The 21,033-nt window shown below is 43.7% G+C and overlaps 1 protein-coding gene across 11 annotated transcripts in view; it reads right to left on the bottom strand.

Annotated features, from left to right (window-relative positions):
• The window catches only part of TENM4 (teneurin transmembrane protein 4), a 1,610,848-nt gene that overhangs the window by 104,018 nt on the left and 1,485,797 nt on the right, over window positions 1–21,033 (bottom strand). For all 11 annotated transcript variants that reach the window (XM_030476261.1, XM_030476262.1, XM_030476263.1 and 8 more), the window contains 2 exons: window positions 16,576–16,722; window positions 785–1,001 (listed from right to left, as the gene is read on the bottom strand). In XM_030476261.1, the coding sequence (XP_030332121.1) occupies window positions 785–1,001; window positions 16,576–16,722 (364 nt within the window). The remainder of the gene's footprint in view (window positions 1–784; window positions 1,002–16,575; window positions 16,723–21,033) is intronic.

The raw sequence follows: 21,033 nt of genomic DNA, 5'->3' as shown, positions 1-21,033 counted from the left end.
TGGGTGGAATTCAATGGGGCCCAAATCTAAGAACCACCTCATGGCTCAGGGTCACCACTTCTCAAGGGCAACATTCAGGGCAGACACTGAATGATCTAAGAATCTCACACCACAGGCTATGTATTATGGTGTCCTGCTACATGATTTTAAAGGGATGACCTCCCCTGACAGCCAGGCATGTACTTAAATGCCTGAGATGCCGGCACAGAAGTGACCTGTGTAAGATTTCTTTGCCAGTTCCTGTTCTTGATGATGATTGCAGTGATAAAGAATCTCACTATTAAAACCAATCTACATTTGAATTGATTGTTTATACTGGAAATCACTCTAATAGCTCTCCCTAATCTGTAAGATTGTCTTCAGTTCTGAGGTCTCTACTAGTCACACTATAGACTGTAAATATCATTCTGGTTTCCCTATATTTTGGCTCTGCCAATGGAAGAATGTCTGCCATTGCTGTTTACGAGATACTTCTGGAAAATACCTGTCACTTGAACTAGAAGAGTCATGTTGAATGGGTGGCTTTCATGTCTTGAAATTAGAGAAAGAAGGAAAGATGCAACTGCCCATATGCATTGGGAGAGACACATCTTGTCTTAACTGCTATCAGGACACTGCAGATGAGGAGACAGTCAGCAGAATTCCATCAGCTACAAAATTCTTCAGGTATCTACTTCCCTTAGATATCTTTTGGTGTTCTGCATCTTGCTGCCATTCCATGTCTTATAATGGCCAAGTGGTTTACACTTTACCTCTTACTGAATCAAACCCAAAATTCACTCACCCTCCTTCAAAAGGATTGTCTCCTGGGATGACGTGAGTGCTGTCCTTGCCGATGAGGAACTTGATCCGATCGTAGAACGAATGCAAGCTCTGCTGGGACACGGGGGCTTGTGTCTCCTGGATGATATCCAAGGGGTCCGGGGAGCCCAGGCACAGCGCATTGACGTGGCACAGTGGCTGCAAGCAGCAGTCTGGGTCCATGCAATCCACCAGGCCATCTGCAGAAGGGTAAGGAAGATTTTAGAGCAAGGGTTAACACAGTGTTGTAGACTTCAGGGTGCAAGACCTTTTTCCAGTGCATACAACAGAGAAATGTGAATTTATACCTTCACAGAGTAAGGCATGTTCCCTTAAAGTCCCAGTAAAGAACCCAGACTATGCATTAACATGTAACATTAATATGCATATATGAAAACACATACATACATATGAGATTAGACCCTAAAAATAAGCACCTTTGAGGCTAATTCTGGGATATACCATTTCACATCTCAGTCATCCAGATAACTCCAGAACCCCAAAAGGTGGGGTTTTTTTTCCTGTCAATATACAAATTACTTTTGTGCACTGGTCCTGTTCCCTTTGCAAATCACAGGCACATTGCATTATACCATAGAATCATAGAATCCGAGACTGGTTTGGGTTGGAAGGGTCCTTAAAACTCATCCAGTTCCAACCCCCTGCCATGGACAGGGACACCTTCCACTAGAGCAGGTTGCTCCAAGCCCCTGTGTCCAGCCTGGCCTTGAACACTGCCAGGGATGGGGCAGCCACAGCTTCTCTGGGCACCCTGTGCCAGCGCCTCAGCACCCTCACAGGGAAGAACTTCTGCCTAAGAGCTCATCTCAATCTTCCTTTTGCCATCCAAAAGCCATTCCCTCTTCTGCCACTACATGTCCTTGAACACCAAAGCTATTTGGGTCACTTGCAGTTGGAATAGTGATTAAAGCCATGGTATCTACCATTGCTACAGAGAGATCTATACACAAAAACTCACTAAAGATTCTGGCTAGACAGACGAGAAAGTAAGGGAGATTTTCCTGGGAAGGTCTGATCTCTGTTGGCCTCTGTCACATTTATTCCATGAAGACACAGAGAAACAGATGACCTCAAACTCTCAGGATATAAACCTTGTACTTTCAGCAGCACTAAATTAATAACAACAACAATAATAGCATTGGAAACACATGCGAAAAGCTTGCCAAGTGTACTCCAGTAAAACAAGGGTTTTCATATCTGTCAAGTCATCAGATGCACGGACAGTAGTACTTCCCCTCCCACCACCATAGCAGCATTCCCCAGTTCATTTTGAGATGTCACTGTTCATTGCCAACAGCTTAGTTCAAAGCAGTGACAGGAAAGGAAATCCAAAGAAAAGCTAGGAAGAGGTTTGATGAACCATGGCATTTAGGAATAGAAGTTGTTAGCATGTAGTAGAGATGGACCTTTAAATCAGATTAGGCAACTGGGTGGTTTTATTCTGGGGTAATGGGATATGGAGCCCTTCACTTCCAACTCATCAGTTCAAGCAAGGCAGTTTGACAGTGAATGAAAATTGTTACCATGTGGTGGCTGTTCACATTGGCATGTTCACCTATATGAAATGAGTGCTTTGTCTCAGTGTAGTTGCTGGGAGCTCTATATATCAGAGAAACCACCTTTACAGCTAGCATCTTACTAACCATTTCAGCACAGAGGCAAGAAACAAATGTGCTGAGACAGCAACGCTGTCCTGAGAGGTAGGTCTGTCCTGAAGTGGGATGAGATTTAGAGTTGTCAGGGATGAGATTTAGAGTTGTCAGGATAACGTATTTTTAATTTCAGAGAAACAGTAAATTAAAACAATTTGTCATTATTACAGACATTATTACTGTGAGCTTCAGTTTCATCCCAGTTACACCAGTATGAATTAGAGGTGCTTCCACTAATGTTCTTCACACTACTTTGAATTCAATATAAGTTAGGAATCTGATCTGTTATTATTGCTCTGGCACTTATGATGGCTTACATGCCATGGACTTGGATTCTGTTAATGCTCCATTCTGGGAAGATTTTAGTGCCATACAACATCACTGGAACATCGTTTCATGTGGTTACCCATACACCAACAACTGAACAAAAAGCTTGTTCAGTGTTCACAGAGCTTCCAGTCTACTTGGGGGTCAAAATGCAATGAATCTCTGCTCCATGTAGTTATGTACACTCACACACAATGAGTAATTTTCACAAGTGCTCTACACCTGCTATGAATGACAATGGGACTAGTATTAGACTAGCAAAAGTGCTTTCGAAATCCCATCCATTATCCTCACCTCTGTTCTGATACCTCTATATTTTTGTAACTCCTTGCAAAATTGCCCCCAAAATTTCCAGCTTGGGCACAAACCCTGCCCATCTGCTTTTTCTCTTGATGACTGGTGATAATGAAATGGCTTTATTTGCCCATTAAAAATATGACTTGCTGCAGATGATTAGGCCAGTAGGATCCTGGAAGGTCAAATCTCAGATGGAGTTTGAGAGACCGTTCACAGAACGAAAACCTGCATAGATGTAATATACTTATCCATGGAAAAAGAAATGGAAAAGAAACAACAAACCAGCCCTGTTACTGTATTGACTACAGCTTCAAGCAAGATAAAATGTTATTTTCTCCCACACATTAATAATGTTTTCTAAGGCTACAGACACTCTGCTGAGGGGATGGCAAACCAGCTGTACCATAGCTCTTCATTACCCTGTCTTTTATTTCAAGCACTGGAAATGTGTTTTGGGACCTGAAGCTGCAAGACAGCAGGGAAATGTTGGCTTTGCAGGAAACAGTAGATAAGTGTTTGAAGAACAGATGCACAGCACAAGGTTTTGTATAGGTGGGAATGCCGAGGACTCATCTGAAGATAAGCCTTTCAACTGATGCGTTTCAGGCCTGGATGGAGTAAGTTGAGGGTAATTACACCAGAGAGGTTTGTCACTGACATCTTAAAGTCATTAAGGCCCTCAAGAGCTCAAATGGGGTTTAGCTACTCAACTCCCTCTAACATCAACAGCAGTTTCAAGGCAAAGCATTTCTTCAGCTTAGAAAATGTAAAGGCCATATTTGTCTGAGTCATGTAGAACAGCAAGAGTTAAGCTACAAACCACATCATAAATAGTGATGTCTCCACCTGAATATTGTTTGCTTGTGGATTTTTTCTTAATGTATGGTCCACACGTGAACCAAGTGGTGTCCTACAGTGAATTGTAAGGAGATGTAATAACACCGTACACAGCTATGACTTCTCACACCCTGAAATCTCTTGTTGGATCCACCAGAAGAGCGAGGATAAAGTGGCACTTGTAAGAAGCTCCCTGCCCATGAAGAGCAAGTGTTCAGGGAGCTGCATGGATTAACATAAAATAACATCAGAGCAAAATAAAACTCACGTTTTAATGGTCCAAATAGTCAAAAACAAATGTGGGAAGGAGAATATAGCAAGGTATGATCTCACAGAACAATGCGAAGTCATAATACAAATGTCCTTTGAAATGTATAAAGCAAAAAGATGATTTTTCCTTAGGAACCACTGCACATTTTTCAGAGAGAGGTAACTGAAAGAGGTGAACACGGGATCAGTGGCTTCTGCACCCCAAGTTTTACAGCAGCAAAGCCACAGAGACCCATGATCCATGTGCGGATTCCTAACTCCTGTAGCTCCAAGAGTACAGACACACAGCACAGTAAGTTCTTAGTTGTGGACACATTTATACAGCTCTGGGTTTTCAAAAGGGCAGCTCACTTATTCTACATACAGCCATAATATGGCCATGGCTTTTCAGACCAGAGAACAAATGTGTTGCTGAATTATCTCTGTGCAAGGTTTAAAGTCTTGCTTAGAGGGATTACAGTGATTCATATGCTTTAAGGTCAAAGGGGCTACTATGATCAGGTTGTCTGACCTCTTATATACACAGGCTGTTCATTTCTTTTCCCTCAAGAACTGAATTAAAGCCTGTCTTTTAGAAAGATATCTCATATATCAGACAGCTGATTACAGTGAGTCCACCACTTCCTCTGGAAAGCTATTCAAATGCTTAATTACTGCTAGGAAACTGCATCTGATTTCAAGGTTGAATTTCTCTAACTCCAATATCCCACCACTGGAGCTTGGTTTGCCTTGTCTGCAAGGTTACCAATGTTTTCTTATGCCCTACATGCTCAGATGTCTTTCCATGTGCAAGTCCCTCCACACAGAGCAACAATCCATTCCAAACCTTTTCTCTGAACAGCTGAGGAAGATTAAACTTCCCATCATAAAGTCTATTTTCCAGTGGCTGGATATTGTGTGTAGCATCCTTTGATCTCTTTCCAGTAATTTCACATATTTTGGATGTGTGAGCACCAACACTGGACACAGAACTGTGGCAGCAGCAATACTGGGTACAGAAGAGAGACCACATCCCAACTTTGGGGGGTTTTATATGTCTAAGGTTCACAGTAGCCTTTCAGCAAGAGCCTTGCACTGAGAACTCATGTTGAGACGATGATCTCCAGTGACCTCTAAATCCTGTTCTGAGTCATTGCTTTTCAAGAGTCTCACAGCCCATAAGTATAACACGCTTTCCTGGTTCTCAGGGGTATTACCTTGCATTTTGCTGCATTAAGACACATTTGGTTTGATTGTGACCTTGTCATGATGTGAGTCAGGTCGCTGTATCCCAGTGATCTGGGTACACTACTCACCACCATCTCAAGCTCTAGGTGACATGAAGCTTTTGCCAAGAGACATTTAAACTATGTTTGAAGACAACGCTGAAAATGCTGAATAGGGTTGGATACAACAACCAGTTCCAAGGGATCCCTTCAGAAACAGCTTCAATCATGGGTGCCTTTCAGTTAACAAATTCATTTGAAGATCTGTCACTGAGCCAGATTTTAAACCATCTCTTGTGTTCCTTATTATTTCCATGTAATAAGAGTTTTCACATCTTTAGGATGCTTTATGCATCCTCTATAGACACACATGTCCTTTTGGCAGTCCTGCCAAAAATAAAGCTCTTTTGTCACACCTCCTTTGTATAAAGCCATGAAATAAATACCTTCTGCAATTTCAGAGTTACCATGGAGTGAATCATATCACTGCCTTTGTGAAAAGGGAGTCATTGGCAAGACACTGCCAGATCTGGTAAATAATGGGATCAATGGTTTGCGTCTTTCACTAGGACTCATATAATCACAGAGTAAGGAAGGCTGGATGGGTCCTCTGGAGGTCATCTTGTGAGCCCTGTCTCATTCCCTTCAGAGAGGGACAGGCATGAAGGAGATTGAACTGGGATCAGCAGAAAATATTCCTTGTCTACCACTGAGGACAAAGCAGCTCCAATTTATTCAGCTAACATTGTTTTTTAGGGGACCAAGTCCTCTTTGATCAGATAATCTGTGCTCTATCACTAGACAGTGAGTTTTACTTTAGGATTACTACATCTAGCTTGTATGTTGTGGATGGAATCATAGAATTACAGCATGGTTTGGGTTGGAAGGGACCTCAAAGCTCATCCAGTTCCAACCCCCTGCCACGGGCAGGGACACCTTCCACTAGAGCAGGTTGCTCCAAGCCCCTGTGTCCAACCTGGCCTTGAACACTGCCAGGGATGGGGCAGCCACAGCTTCTCTGGGCACCCTGTGCCCGCGCCTCAGCACCCTCACAGGGAAGAACAGTCCCAAAGAGCTCTGAATTGCCAGGACAACCCAATGACATAACCATAATTCTCATTAAAGAATTGCATCTATGATGTATTTTCAGCCTGTTCTCCACACAAGCATTGCTTCATGGAAGGGACTAAGCTCTAAAACTATCTGTGTCTTCTTGGAGCAGGATCTTGGCCTTGACTTTAAGATGACCAAAGGAAGATTTAGATTAAACATTAGGCAGAAGTTCTTCCCTGTGAGGGTGCTGAGGCGCTGGCACAGACTTTTCCCAGAGAAGCTGTGGCTGCCCCATCCCTGGCAGTGTTTAAGGCCAGGTTGGATGGGGCTTGGAGTAACCTGCTCCAGTGGAAGGTGTCCCTTGCAGGATCCAAGCCCAAAGTAACTTCTCAAAAAATCCAACATATAAATTGAACCTGTTGCAGGTGTGTTACAACAGAATAGGGTTGGTGTGGAAAGCACCACCGCTGCCTGGGGGTTGGTTAAATGGGACATGCTCCTTCCCATCCGGGCACACAGGATGGGGCAGGCATTGAGTAACTAAAGGGGTGTGTGACTGTCTTCCTTGCCCATCAGCCTTCACATCCAGAATCTCCAGCTTCCCTGAAAGCCTCCTTTGCTAGGAATGGTTTAAGATCCCAAAGGCACACAACGAGCCACTGATAGGAAAAACTGTGCTGTTATTGAACACCACTGCAGATCTTTTGGCTTACCTCTAAACTATGATGAGATGAGCGTGATGTATTCCCTCCCCAGAATAAAACCTGATTGTTGTGTTCACAGCCACTACTATCCTGCAAAATAATTACCCTTCAGCAGTAGCAGGGCTACTGTCCCTGCATTCCTCAGGTTGCTGCTACACTTGCTGGCTGCAAAGTGCTCATAAATCCCACAGCAGTCCCATTCCTCTTCCAAGCCCCATGCACTTTAGCTTCTGAGTCCCTCACCCACCACCATGCAGCAGCAACAAGGTGTCAAGGCTGAGAGTTCTGTACAGAAGCAAAGGGCTGGTTTTGAGAGACTGCTTCTGCAGTAAACAAGAGCAGCCGAGAGCTAATAAAATTTCAAATGAGCTGTGACTTTTCATGGCCCCACAATTGTGTTGGCTGATTTAATGGGCAGCATCTTAGATTGAATAATTGAGCATTGCTACAGAATTATGGATGCTGCAACAGAAATCCCTCATGCTAACAGCAACAACAGAATGCAAATAGCCTTCAGCCAGAGGTGTTATTATGTGTTTAAGCAGATTCTGGCAGGTGCTGCATGTCAAGTGTCAGGCTGGGACAAGCAAGCCACAGGCAGGGATGGAGCTGTTGGTACCCAGAGAGCATCCTGTGGACTGTGATGTGCGTCAGGAGCTCCGGACACACAGGCAGGCAGGAGGAGGTGAGCCTAAGGAGCCTTATTAGGGAAGATCTGGGAGAGCAAACTCAAGGATTGCTCCTGCTAAAGATCATGAGACTTTTTACAGTGACTGCAGTGGGAAGAGCCTCCGTGAGAAACTGTACTAGGCAAAGCAAAGCTAGAAAGAAAATCATAGAATCATAGAATCACAGAATGGTTTGGGTTGGAAAGGACCTTACGATCATCTAGTTCTAATCCCCTGCCATGGGCAGGGACACCTTCCACTAGACCATGTCAGCCAAGGCTCTGTCCAACCTGGCCTTGAACACTGCCAGGGATGGAGCATTTATCACTTCTTTGGACAACCTGTTCCAGCGCCTCAGCACCCTCACAGTAAAGAACTTCTTCCTTATATCTAACCTGAACTTCCCCTGTTTCAGTTTGAATCCATCACCCCTTGTCCTATCACTACAGTCTCTGATGAAGAGTCCCTCCCCAGCATCCTTATAGGCCCCCTTCAGATACTGGAAGGCTGCTCTGAGGTCTTGGAAGGCTGCTATAAGGTCTGATGAAGATGCTCAAAGGTAAAGCTAACAAAGTGTTAGTCTTACCCTAGAGAAAAATAGGTTTTACCCTTCCAGCTCTAGTCTAGACTCTAGTGAAACAGAGACTAAAGGAACGGCTCAGCACTTCTGTACAAAACACAAGTTATTGTTCATGGGAATGCTTGTGCTGATGGAGCTTTACAGGAGTAATGATGTTCTGCCCCGAGTTGAGGCCCGACACTCAATTCAATTAGGTTTGGGCAATAAATAGTCTTTACTCCAGTGCTTTGCAGAGAACAATTTTACCTGTTCAACAAAAGAGTTGTAGCTTTCAGCCCCACTGTAAGGAATCAAAGGGAAACCAGAGTAAGGAACAACAGCAATGTGACTGTCAGCCCCTTGTGATCATGGGGCTGATTAATATTCTCTTCATTCTTTCTTATCCCACCTGCTCTGTTTTGATTTTGCCTGAATAAGGCTCTCCCTGGTTGTATCCTGCTTAAATCAGAGTGCTGGCTGCCTGAGAAAGGCATTACCTTCACATCTTTCCCTAAGTGCTCAGCACATGTTTGCAAGTTCCAAATAATATAGTCAGATGTAATAGTAATCATCTATTTGAATTACAGGATTCCTTGGGCTCTAGTGCAGCAGCAGAGCTCTGCAGTGCCAGGCACTAGAGAAATACTCTGCAAAAGGTTTATACTAATCCAGAGCTACATTCTTGTTTAAAAAACATCTGAAGAGAAAAGGAAGGGAAGTGGAAGGAGGAAATGACAGAACACACATGATAATCACCACTAGCTGGGCATAAAGCAGAGCTATAATAATGTGTTTAGAGTCTACAAGTTCACAGCATCCTCCAGCTCATCATTGCTCTGGAGAATACAGTTGATGCAGCTGGATTCATGGGTTTCTTCCTTTCTCCAGCAGGCTTTTAACAAAGGGAATTACACATTGCACAGCCAGCAAAGCAGAGCAGAAAGCAGGAAACTGATGTTTCAAGTGAAGTTCGTGAAGCTGAGCAAGGAGTGTAAGGGCCTTTCCCAGCAGAGGAGAGGGCAGCAAGTATAGGTTGCTTAACCTGGTCAATGGTCATGCAACACTGTACCTGAATCTGAGCCAAAACACCTCTCAAAAGTGATTCCTCTGAGGAAAAGGAACTCAGAGCTTAGAAATGTTTAGTGAGAGCAATGGGTTCACACCCTCGGCAGCTGAAATATCCTTGTCTCAAGGTCTCTCACTTTCCTGGCAAGTGCTGCAAGTGCTAAGCTACTGCTGAAAAGATCACCCTACCACATTCTATTGACTGAATCCAAGGCAATTCAAGCCATCATCTGAGCACAGCTTGGAAAGTGGTCTCAGGTGACTCAGATATAGGCTTGTTTCTCAAATCCTGGTTAAGAGGAAAGTGGTCATGCAGCCTGAACACATTGAGGGTGAAACCTGAGGTTTTTAAGGAGACTTTCGGTCCCAAAGATGAGACAAGAGTTTGCTTCAGGTGCTAAAGTAGGACTGGTAGAGCTTTCCTGGATTCCTCCTTTGAGTACTGGTGACCAAAATCTCTCTAAGCACCTTTTCAGGTGCAGAAATGCTTTGTGAAATGCGTGTTCAAGCCCGTATTTTCTAAAGGTGGTTCATGTCACCTTTTGTCACATCTTATACACCAGCACTGCCTCCTTCCCATGAGTAACTTCCCTCATTTCAGCAGACAGTGGTAGGTTCCTTTCTGAATCTATTAATCAAAGGCATTACATTAAGGACTATTCAGAAGTACCAGGAACTCTCCCGAGCTGTCAAGACAACCCATAGCCACTGCTAGACCCTCAGATCACAACCCATTGTCCTGCATAATGGCACAACCAACTACACCTGCTTCTGGATGCATAACAGACAGGTTCACACCATCCTCCTGACAGTGCTAACAGCCGGCAGCAAGTGATTCCCAAGTGTTACCATCCAACACGGAATCAGCAAAGAGCTGACACCTGAAAATGTGAACCAGTCATTTTGTTCTCTTACTTGAGGAAAGGTTGATGAACAGTCATCATAAAACACAGGAAGAGAAGCTGGGTGATTTATAACAAATAAAAGCAGCTACCCAATCTTCCCAGGTACAGCAGACTTAGCAGTGCTCTGTGGTTCCTCCAAGATGACCCTGCTGTTTGCCTGGCTCTGTCTGTGATGGTAAATGCTAATTTATGACGGCTGTTCTCCCAGGTGCGTTCAGATCTCAACACTTCCCTTTATAACTGTAGCAAGCACATGAATGCATCATTCTTTATGGTTTTGAGGAAGCAGGCAGCTCCCACACCATGCCCAGGAGACAATGTGCTCGTGCTATAAAAGCCTTGCAGGCATGGAGTAAAGGTTCATAGCAATATGAACAAAGGAAAAGAAGACATCAGAAAGCACCCCACCACCTTGCCTGCAGCTCTAACATTTGCAAAACCAAAGGTTTGTGTTCTGGGGTTCTCCTGGATTCTTTACAAGTCCCTTTAGAATGTTGACGCTACCTTCAGGTGTAACCCTAAGTACTGGCAAAGAGCAATGCAGACTGCTGCCAGCTCTCTAACACATTATTTGGTGTGTGGTGGACAGACGGTGGACACACGGGTGTTAAGAAGGCCAGTGAGCAGTGCCAGCATTTCTCTTGCCAAAGGATTTGAAATGCTGCTGACCCAAAGCATTATGCAAGTCTCCACCTTACTACAAGCACTACCTGATCCTTGAATGGGGCAAGTAAGACATGATGCACTCATGAGACCTTGCCTGGAGTCCTGTGTCCAGCTCTGGGCAACAGCACAGGAGGGACGTGGAGCTGCTGGAGCGAGGCCAGAGGAGGCCCCGGAGCTGCTGCGAGGGCTGGAGCAGCTCTGCTCTGGAGCCAGGCTGAGAGAGCTGGGCTGGGGCAGCCTGGAGAAGAGAAGGCTCCTGAAGGGGAGCCCTTAGAGCAGCTCCAGTGCCTAAAGGGGCTCCAGGAAACCTGGAGAGGGGCTTTGGGCAAGGGCCTGTAGGGACAGGCCAAGGGGAATGGCTTTAACCTGCCAGAGGGGAGATTTAGGTTAGATATTGGGAAGTTCTTCCCTGTGAGGGTGCTGAGGCGCTGGCACAGGGTGCCCAGAGAAGCTGTGGCTGCCCCATCCCTGGCAGTGTTCAAGGCCAGGCTGGACACAGGGGCTTGGAGGAACCTGCTCTAGTGGAAGGTGTCCCTGCCCATGGCAGGGACTGCGTCAGCTTTAAGGTCCCTTCCAACCCAAACCAGCCTGTGAGTCTATGATTACTCTGTGGAATTGTGCCAATGGGCTGTGGTACAGTTGAAGAAACTATACTGAATCCATTCCTGAATTACATCATCCTTGAAGTGAGAGTTGGTTTTTAGTGGCAGCAATAATTAATACTCAGGGCTGCAAGGAAAGGCCAAAATTCCATGTGCAGTGCCATGCTGGCTCTGACCTGCTCACTGCTTCGGGGTTGGAAGACTAAGGCAACATTTAGTTGTTCTGGCCCAGGAGTGTAGAGGGAAGGAAAGCATAAGGATTGCTCCACTTGCTAGCTCTTGGGTAGCATCTGGTGGAGCACAGTCTACACTTGCAAAGGTAAAATGGGCCCATATGTACATTAGAAGCCTGTGCTCGTGCTGGGCTAAAAGCATTTCATGTAGCTGTCCTGAATGAGACAGAAACTGAGGGGCAGAAGCTTCACTAGTACAATTCTTGCAGAAAAAGAGAACAGGATGGTTTATTTTCTTCACTCCCAAAGGAAGATCCTTGACCAGGTGACATAGAAATGAAGCTGCTATTCTTCTACGTAATGTACATTAGGATAGGCCAGCATTATTTGATTGTGAAGGTTACCTATATCTATCTATCTATCTGTCTGTCTGTCTGTCTATCTATCTACCTACCTACCTACCTACCTACCTGTCCATCTCTCTGTCTACCTATCTAAATTATCCTGCAGATACCACTAACACAAGCCTTTGGAAGTGTTTAAATTGGGAAGAGGCAGCAGAGAAAAAGAGACAACTGAACATCAACCTCTAATGAATATGAAGAGTTAGATAATATCACGAACATTTATATTCCAGACATATTTTTCACCTGAGAAAGACTCTTGCCATTCACAAGTACAGATTCTCTTTGGGCAGAGTTGAGCAGCTGTTTAGCAACTGGAGTTGTTCAAAGCAGGAAATGAAGGATACGTTCAGTTTCACTTCCCAGAGAACCAGCAAGCTTTACCCTACCTGGAAGACTCGGCTGCTCTGGAAAAGCCCAAAACAATAACAAAGGCCCTCAAGCAAAGTTACTGTTCAGGCAGAACCTTTAGAGCAAAGGAGCAATTTAGTTTAATATCTGTAATTCTCTCAAGGTTTCAGGACAGTGAGGTGTATCCAGATAGTGAAATGGGGAATGGGCCAACTCTCTGGCTCTCAATATGGAGGGAATCAGGCAGTAAGATGATTTCCCATGAGCAAAGGTGGTTAACACAGCTTTGCTGTGAAGAATATCCTTTCCTCTTCTCCCGTTATTCCCATACACTCTGTTCCTAAATGCAATGGAACCCATATGTAGGCTATGGAATATCAACTTCTTCTCAAGGCTTTGTCAAATGCCCTTAACTCTACTTCTAGGACTTGTCACAGAGGATAATTTCCCTAGTCTTTTAAACCTTCAAACTTCTTATTCTTCAAGCACATATCAGAGCACTCAGTGTGGGGTGAGACAGCCCTACTTTCAGGTAGCGAGTGTTTGCAGCCATGAATTAGAGAGATTATTTTCTGCCAAAGAGAGGCAAGAACCACTTTTCTCAGCTTGTTTTAAGGAAACACCTCCCATTTCTGGTAATACAGGTGGCCTCATAGGTCAAATGTGCAAAATCCTCTCCTTTTACTCAGATTGTTAAAGCTCTGTCACCGCACTGTTTTCCCTTGTCTGATACTGGATAATCACCTACACTCAGCTACCTGCTACAACTCCTTTCAAGTTGATGGGCTTTGTGTTTAAAAGTGTAAATAAAGTGGACCTGGGTGTGAAACCTAAGTGCTGGCTTTGACAAATGACACTCGTGTGTGGAGAGGGAACTGCTTTCCAAGACACCTCTTTTCTAACCTGAACAGAGATTACATTTCACCGCATCTCTCCCCAGGTGACTTGCGCTCGGCTTGTTATTGTTTGCCTGAGCAGGCTCCAGATTTAAGAGGCAAACACACGCTGTAATTTGGGACCTGTCTCCCTCAGGGTATGATTAGGCTGGGTTCATGAAAAAGATTCTGACTTCAGTTCCCATTATCCTGAGGAATTTCCGGCTACAGGGACCTTGATTAACAGACACTTGATACCACAGTGCAGGAACCAGCTTCCCACGAGCTCAGGCAGGGTGAAGCTCCCCCCATAGTGGTGTCTCAGCTTCAAGAGATGCTGCTCTGAGCAGAAAGTGACTCAAAGGGCAGCAGTCATCAACCAAAAGTAGGCATCTACGAGGTGATGCCTGAAACAGCTCAGAGAGATGATACCCTCAATCTGTTTCTCTCTGCTTATGGTGACTAGCTCAGATGTTCGACTTCTAAAGCTTCACGAAAAGACCGCCATCTCCATTGCCTGCATTCATGTGCATATGAAGACAAATTTGGCAATAGCCCCGAAATCCTTTACAGTGAGCCAAAATAAACCACCTTTCTCCAGCCCTGAGCATGCATCACTCCAGAAACTGTGACAGGATCCCAAAAGAGAGAGAAATTATAGTGCTCATACACATGCTACATGCTCTTTTAAGAGGCTGTTCAGGACTCCATCTCTTCAGTGCGCTTTAAAGCACAGCAGTTTCTCAGGGTATAATGTCTGTGGTGACAAAGTGGCTGCATTAAATATGGGCCCAATTCTAAACACAGGTGACCAGTGTCATTTGAGTTCCCTTTGGATAGCTGAGAAATCCAAAGGCAGCTGCCACACGAAACATATATACGCTCTACTAGAGATCCAAGTTATCATGAAGAGGAAGCAAAAAGCCAGCTGGGGTACTCTAGGATGCCTCAGGTGGTGCTGGGTGAAAGGCAACAGGCATTAAGTTGGAACATAGAAAACTATTATTAGATATTAGGAGAAAAATTATTACTATCAGGACGGCCATATACTACAGCAGGTTGTGCAGAGAGGTGGAATCTCCATCTTTGGAGGTGTTCAAGAGTTGACTGAAGACCACCTTGAGCAACCTGCTGTAATTAGAACTGCTTTGTGCGGATGGATAACTGGAAAACTGCTGGAGGTCCCTTCCAACCTAAATTATCCTATGGATGTTCTACAAATGTCTCTAGGTGTCTTGCTATAGAAATCAGCATAAAAACTAGGAAACAGGTCCAGAATCCTCCTTTCTTCACAAGTCCATCTAACTATATTCAAATCCCTGTGCTAAACAAGGAACTCGAGCTTCAAAGCAGAAGTGCCTCACTACTGCTGATGCCCCTACTTTTCACGGGTTGATATACTAGATTTAAGCCCCACAAATGATTAATAAAAATACATAAAAATCAAGTCAAGAAGGGAAATGTTTTCCACTGTTCCACTTTTCAGCTGAGGAGAGCCCTTAGCAGTAACGTAGCAAAATCGAAGGCATAACAGTGTGTGATGGATTATCTGTAAGCTGTAACACACACCATGTACATGTATTAGTTTTAGTGCACCAAGAGTGAAGTCAACACTCATCTGTTGTGTGGCTCTGACACATGAACAAGCTGTCACAAGGCAACACGTTACAACCTATCAGTTGCTCTGCTCTAGCTACGTACACCACTGCTCCACATGAGTTCACCAAATGCAAGATAGCAGCTGATGTGCACTAACTTGTAAACATGTTGATGCCTTTTGTCTCTCCTGTCTACATCTGCTGTCCTGCAATGGCAAAGTGACAAACAGCTTGTTTCAAGGTGAGGGTAACCCAGTTCCAAGATTAGCAGGAACTAGCACCAGGTTAGCACCAGGAGAGATGAGGTTCCACCAACCTGCTCAGAGTGTGGCCATGCTCTTTGTGATGTTATATGGTTGTGTTCTACACTGTATGTTATTACTCCTTCCCTCTCTCTGTTTCTAAAAGCTTCACAGGATTCGTGTTGGTTATTTTTTTCCCATGGAAACTGGGATTATCCTTGGCTCTGTTTACCACACTTTTACACATCTGATGCGATGAACTTTATTGCTGCCCTGTGTCAGCTGCAAATAGGAAAGACAAGTACCGTGATACTCAGTTTCACGTGAGGCAAAAAGCGATCTTTGTTTTAGAGTGTGCACTCTTTGTATGGTTCTCCAGTTTTTTTCTCATCTTTTCTAAAGGGATAATTTGGTCCATTTGCCATGCCAGATGTGCAGAAGTATTTTAAATATTCAATCAGAATACCAGTTGCTGTGAAGCAGATAATCACAGTCTTGGCTTGGCTATTTGTTGTAGCTGTACTGTTCTTGTGAATATGATAAAACAGAGGCTTGCAAAAGGCAGTCTCCACTTCACAGTCTGGGTCCTGGCCCAGACTTGTGGTTTACAAAGCCTTTTGCTGAGTGACAACAAAACAAATTATGCAGTCTCCCTTCTGCCTCAAATTTAATATCTCATCTCCTGCCCTTTAATTCAAACCTTCACACTGCACCAGGGTTTCCTTTGTAATGAGATAACCCTGAATATTAAGTTTGCATTACGCAGAGCTATTATTCACATGCCTGACATCATTACATGTGGAACTGTAATCAATAAAACATGGCTCGAGAGGGATTGGATGGCTTGTGGGCATGGGGATCAGTCACTAAAAGGCTCTAAGTTTCTGCAAAACATCCACCCCAAGTCAGTAGTGACCTACTGGAGAGCCTTGATGAAAACTTCAGGCAGTGAGGCCATTTGAACAGTCAGGGATGCTGGTTGTCTGAGGTGGTCCCATTGTATCACTGCTGAGCCACTCGTCTGAGGTGGAGTGATGTGTACGTAGCCTCTGCTTGCTCTCTGGTATATGGACTTGAATTGAGGATAAACAAACATCCCCCTTCAGCCCTGGCACCCCAAATCCATTCCATTTGAATTCAAATCCACTCTGGCTGAGTCAGCCTGGCAGGCTTCACGGTTTGTTCCCCACCAGCTGTCAAAACCCAATCTGCCCTGCAGCATCAAGCCCAGCTGACAGCTCACTGGGCGAGCTTTGTAGGCTCTGTGAAGCCTGACAGGTCGCATGTGCTCATGTCCTACCTCCATCGTTGTCTTTCCCATCTCCACACGCCGTCTCCATGGAAGTGTCACATCCCGCTCCTCTCCAGCCCAGCTGGCAGACGCAGTGCCAGCCATTCATGTCCAGAGTGCATCTGCCGTTGCCGTTGCACAAGCCAGGGCATCCCTCTGAAAGGCAAACAGCCACACATTCAAATGCACTGCAAAGACAAAGCAAACAGCCTGGAGAGGGGCTAATTAAACAGCTTTTTCCCTTTGCCTTCTGTTTATTTCTCTGCTCTCACTTGGTGTCTTCCAACCTATCGGAATGGTGGTGACCACTCAATGAACTGCTGCTTCTAGCTCTCCCCAGAGGTCCTCACAGCACAGCCTCACTAATTAGATCTAGGGAATCATGGAATCATAGAGTGATTTGTGTTGGGAAGGACCTTAAGATCATCTAGTTCCAACCCCCTGCCATGGGCTCACACTAGACCAGGTTACTCAAGGCCCTGTCCAACCTGTCCCACCTGGAATGGTGAGCTTCAGGGAGGCAATGAGATTTTCCTGCTCCACTGATTATAAAACCCACCTTGCCCTCCAAGTCTCTCAAAGCATTTGCTACAGAAGAGCAAGAGTTGGGGTTACCTAAATTGCATGTAGGGTTAAAGTTCCCAGCACCTGGTGGGATAAAGCAGCTGGCTTCCAGCAACACTGAGATCTCAGACTGGTGAGCAGTCAAGGCCAGCTGGAAAGGGAAGGCAGAAAACATTTGGAAAACACTTGATTTCTCTACCGTAGTCATTTTGGGTGGGTTTCACCTCATCTGGTCATAATTAATCTATAACGGAGATACTTTCAACTCCCTGTAGTCAGCAGAGAAACAGATTGTCCCATGGCATCAGCATCTTTGTATATGTTGGATGCCAACACCAACGAGCTGAAGAAAACACCCATTTCTCCCCAGTGACTAGAGAGAGCCCAGCACAGAGGCAGGTGTTTATTTTATAGGTGATAAAACTCAAGGGGGATGAATCCTATCTCCCAGTCTGCTCATGAGGGTTTGATTTCTCATCTGATGATCTCCTGCTGGAATTCTTGTTCTGTTTCTTTCCCCAATATGATAGCAATTTCCACAGTAAGCAGTGGTGGGAGGGAGGCTGTTTAGCTTATACTCTTCTGGGGGCTTTCTACCTGCAGAGCTCTGAAATCTTTACCAAGAAGCCGTCAGAAATGTAAGACACATTTTACAGCTTAGGAAACTGAAGTGCAACAGGCTGAAGGTCACTCAGCAGGACTGATTATAGCAGGAACACAGTTCAGTCTTCCTGAGCCCTGCTTTAAAGTCCTCTCTATTTATATGCGTTTTGTGCAATCCTGCCACATAGTTTTGAGTTTCTCCAGCTTTGCAAGACAGGTTTTGTTTGTGAAACTGTGTGAACAACACTGACTTATCCTGTCCTAAAGGGTTACAACATGACGGTGAAAAGGTGTAACATCTGGTTGACTGCCTGACACATGAGGGTCTGCCCATGGAAGTGCTGGGGTAGTGTGTAGAGCACATCACGTCACGGTGTGTCCTGCACCAGGGAAACACCATTCAGAAATGACTTTCAACTAACGAATGGTTTCATGGTGAACTTACTTAACAGCTTTTCTAGGAGTGTTTTACTACCAAGTGACAGATTTACAGGGAGTAAATGGAAAAGGGAACAAAGGTGGTAATGGAAAAGTCCTTTAAAAAAAGGATTTTTTATAAAGAGGATCTTAAAGGATCTTAAGTTTTTAATTTACAAACATATTTGTTGTATTTCAGTATTTTCATTTCATTTTCAATATTTCTATATTAATTTTTAAGTGTGTATTCTGGTGGGGACATACAGTGTGTGTGCATGTGTGAGCATGTCTATATGTATTTTGATATTTATACACTATATTAATATTTATATACTACAGAAGAGCTCTTTACAGGCAAGGCTACTTGACATTCTCCATTTTAATATCCTGCCTTCAGTTACTTACAATGTAGTAACTGAAGTAGTAACTTACAACTGAAGTGCCAAACTTAACTATTTAATCTGATCTTTTTGTATACTAGAGCTAATTGATGTGTTTGATCCCTTTCAGTACAAGCTTGTTTTGGAGAATGAGAGAAGAAGAATCATAGAATCCTAGAATGCTTTGGGTTGGAAAGGACCTTAAGATCATCTAGTTCCAATCCTTTACCATGGGCAGGGACTAAAAGAAGTGTATTACTTGTTAAAATAACCTGCTAAAATTACTTAGCTAGGTAGGTAATCCCACTTTGGACTAGATAAATATAGTTTGGATGGGACCATCCTGATGATATAATAGGACTTTTTCCCTCTCTTTATAAATCTGCCTAAATTTGCCTAGATGAAAAGCCTCTGGAGAAATCTCACTCTATGTGTATTGTCATGGATCCATTAAAGCTTGGCTGGTGCATCATTACTGAGCACACCTCATGTTTTTACTGCTTGGACTCTTTATAACTCATCCTATAAAGTTCTTTTCTATGCAGCAGTTGCTCAGGAAACTCCTTGCAAAGATGTTCTGGTGTTGACCTGGACAGGAGAGCAATGAAAACCAAAAAGAGTTGGGTGATGAGAAGTTGAAGACACCACTGTAGAAGGATGAGAGAACAAGGGTTAGACACCATTAGATTTTTAACCCAACAAGTGGTGTTTAATTCCTGAAGCAGGCTCTTTATTTTCTGCAATGGGAAGAAGATAGGTTTTAGAAGTTTTTGCTGGGAGCTAAAGACAAAAAGCATCCTGGATTTGGTTCCAAGCCATATAGGAACAGATCAAAACCCAGAAATGGTTTAAGTTAGGCCTATGAGCTTTCACATGATGACAATTCAGAAGGAAAAGAAGGATTCCATGTTAGCGGTTTTTGTTTCAATTGTATTTTGCATTTCATGATCTTTGGAACAAAGATCTCAAAAGCAAAGATCTAATACTATTAGACAGAAAAGATACCCTAGTGATCGATCACTTGCTCTGAGACTGATAAAAGCAAATGATCTTCAAATGTCTCATGTGAGGAGTGTCCAGCAAGTATCAGGAAAAACTAATATAATCATAAAAATTAGGAGCTTATATGGAGCTGCACGTGCTCCACATTCCCAGGCTTAGCAAAGGAGGAATTTGGAGTGGCAGAAAATAGCTGATATAATTCGGATGAGGCACCTTCTGCATCTGAGGAAATGAGAAACCTCGATGTGTCCACTCTAGCACAGCAAAGGCTGAAACGACTCTAATGGTGTTCCACAAATTCATGGCATGGCTAAACAGGGAGAAGGGAAACCAGTTACTTAAGCTGAAGAGAATAATTCTGGCATAAGAATAAATGGACATAATCTAAACGTGAAAAAGTCCTGGCTTGAAAATAGAAAAATAAGTACTTTTCCAGGATGAAAGGAATAAAGTTTTGGAGCAGCTTCCCAGTAGGAGCATTAAGGAGAAGAAACCTCACTTACATATCCATAGAGCTTGGTATATTTATATTGCACAAAGTGGTTATCCTTTACAGCAGAAGACTGGACTCTAACTGAGGAGACCCCTTACTGTCCTATGTCTTTGAATTTCATGTGCAATTCATTGTCTATATGAAATGTGTTTGGGAGTATTTGAATGGAGTTTCAGGATTTCCTCTGAATCTTCTTGATGTGGACCTAGAGAAACCAAGTCAAGCATCCCAGAAAGCAGACAGAGAGAGGAAGAGCATCAGTCAGGAGAGGAGAGACAGAAGAGAGAGAGTATCTCATGAGATTATGTATTTCCAAAGTACGTATTCCTTTTCTTGACTAAATGAGATATAAGCATCTATGCTGCAGATACCTAAAGCAGGATAACTCCCACTTGTAATTTCATACTCCACTGTCCTGGCATCTTTCAAGTCTAGAAAGTAAGTTTACCCATCCCACAAAGGAAAGAGTCATCTCTGGTTCCTAGTGAGATAAACCTCTTCCAAGGAGTCAGAAAGAGCTGTTTCCTAATGAGACAAACTCTTCTTCATAGATTCAGGAACACAAAAGTTTCCAGATATTAACCATTACATTACAAAGTATCAGTGATGTGAGGATTAAGCTGTACCTCTCCTTTGTCATGGGTTTGGTAGGGAAGAAGACAGTTTCCAGAAGTAATGAGAAAGAAACCATTAATAGAAATTGTTTTAATTAATTAAATCAAACAGCAGCTATACTCGTACCTTAAAAAAGTTAGAAGGTAACATGGACATATAGGCCAATATACCTAGGTGAATGGCTCTGTAAGTACTGCTATTTCTAAACTGGTTCACTGCATAAAGACTTGAGCATCACTGAGGTAGGAACATACAGTATTCCCCAGTCCACAAACAGTGCACTTCAAAGCACATGATAAAAAGACAATACAAATAAACTTGATCCTCTCCTTTCCCCCATGCTGGGGAATAAAGCAAAAAGATCATCTTGTCTCCAAAGTGCTTCTGAATACC

This window comes from Strigops habroptila, chromosome 2, assembly GCF_004027225.2.
Source record: "Strigops habroptila isolate Jane chromosome 2, bStrHab1.2.pri, whole genome shotgun sequence".
Classification (NCBI taxonomy): Eukaryota; Metazoa; Chordata; class Aves; order Psittaciformes; family Psittacidae; genus Strigops; species Strigops habroptila.
Note: the sequence above shows the minus strand (reverse complement) of the source record. Positions and strands in the feature narration are given on the sequence as shown.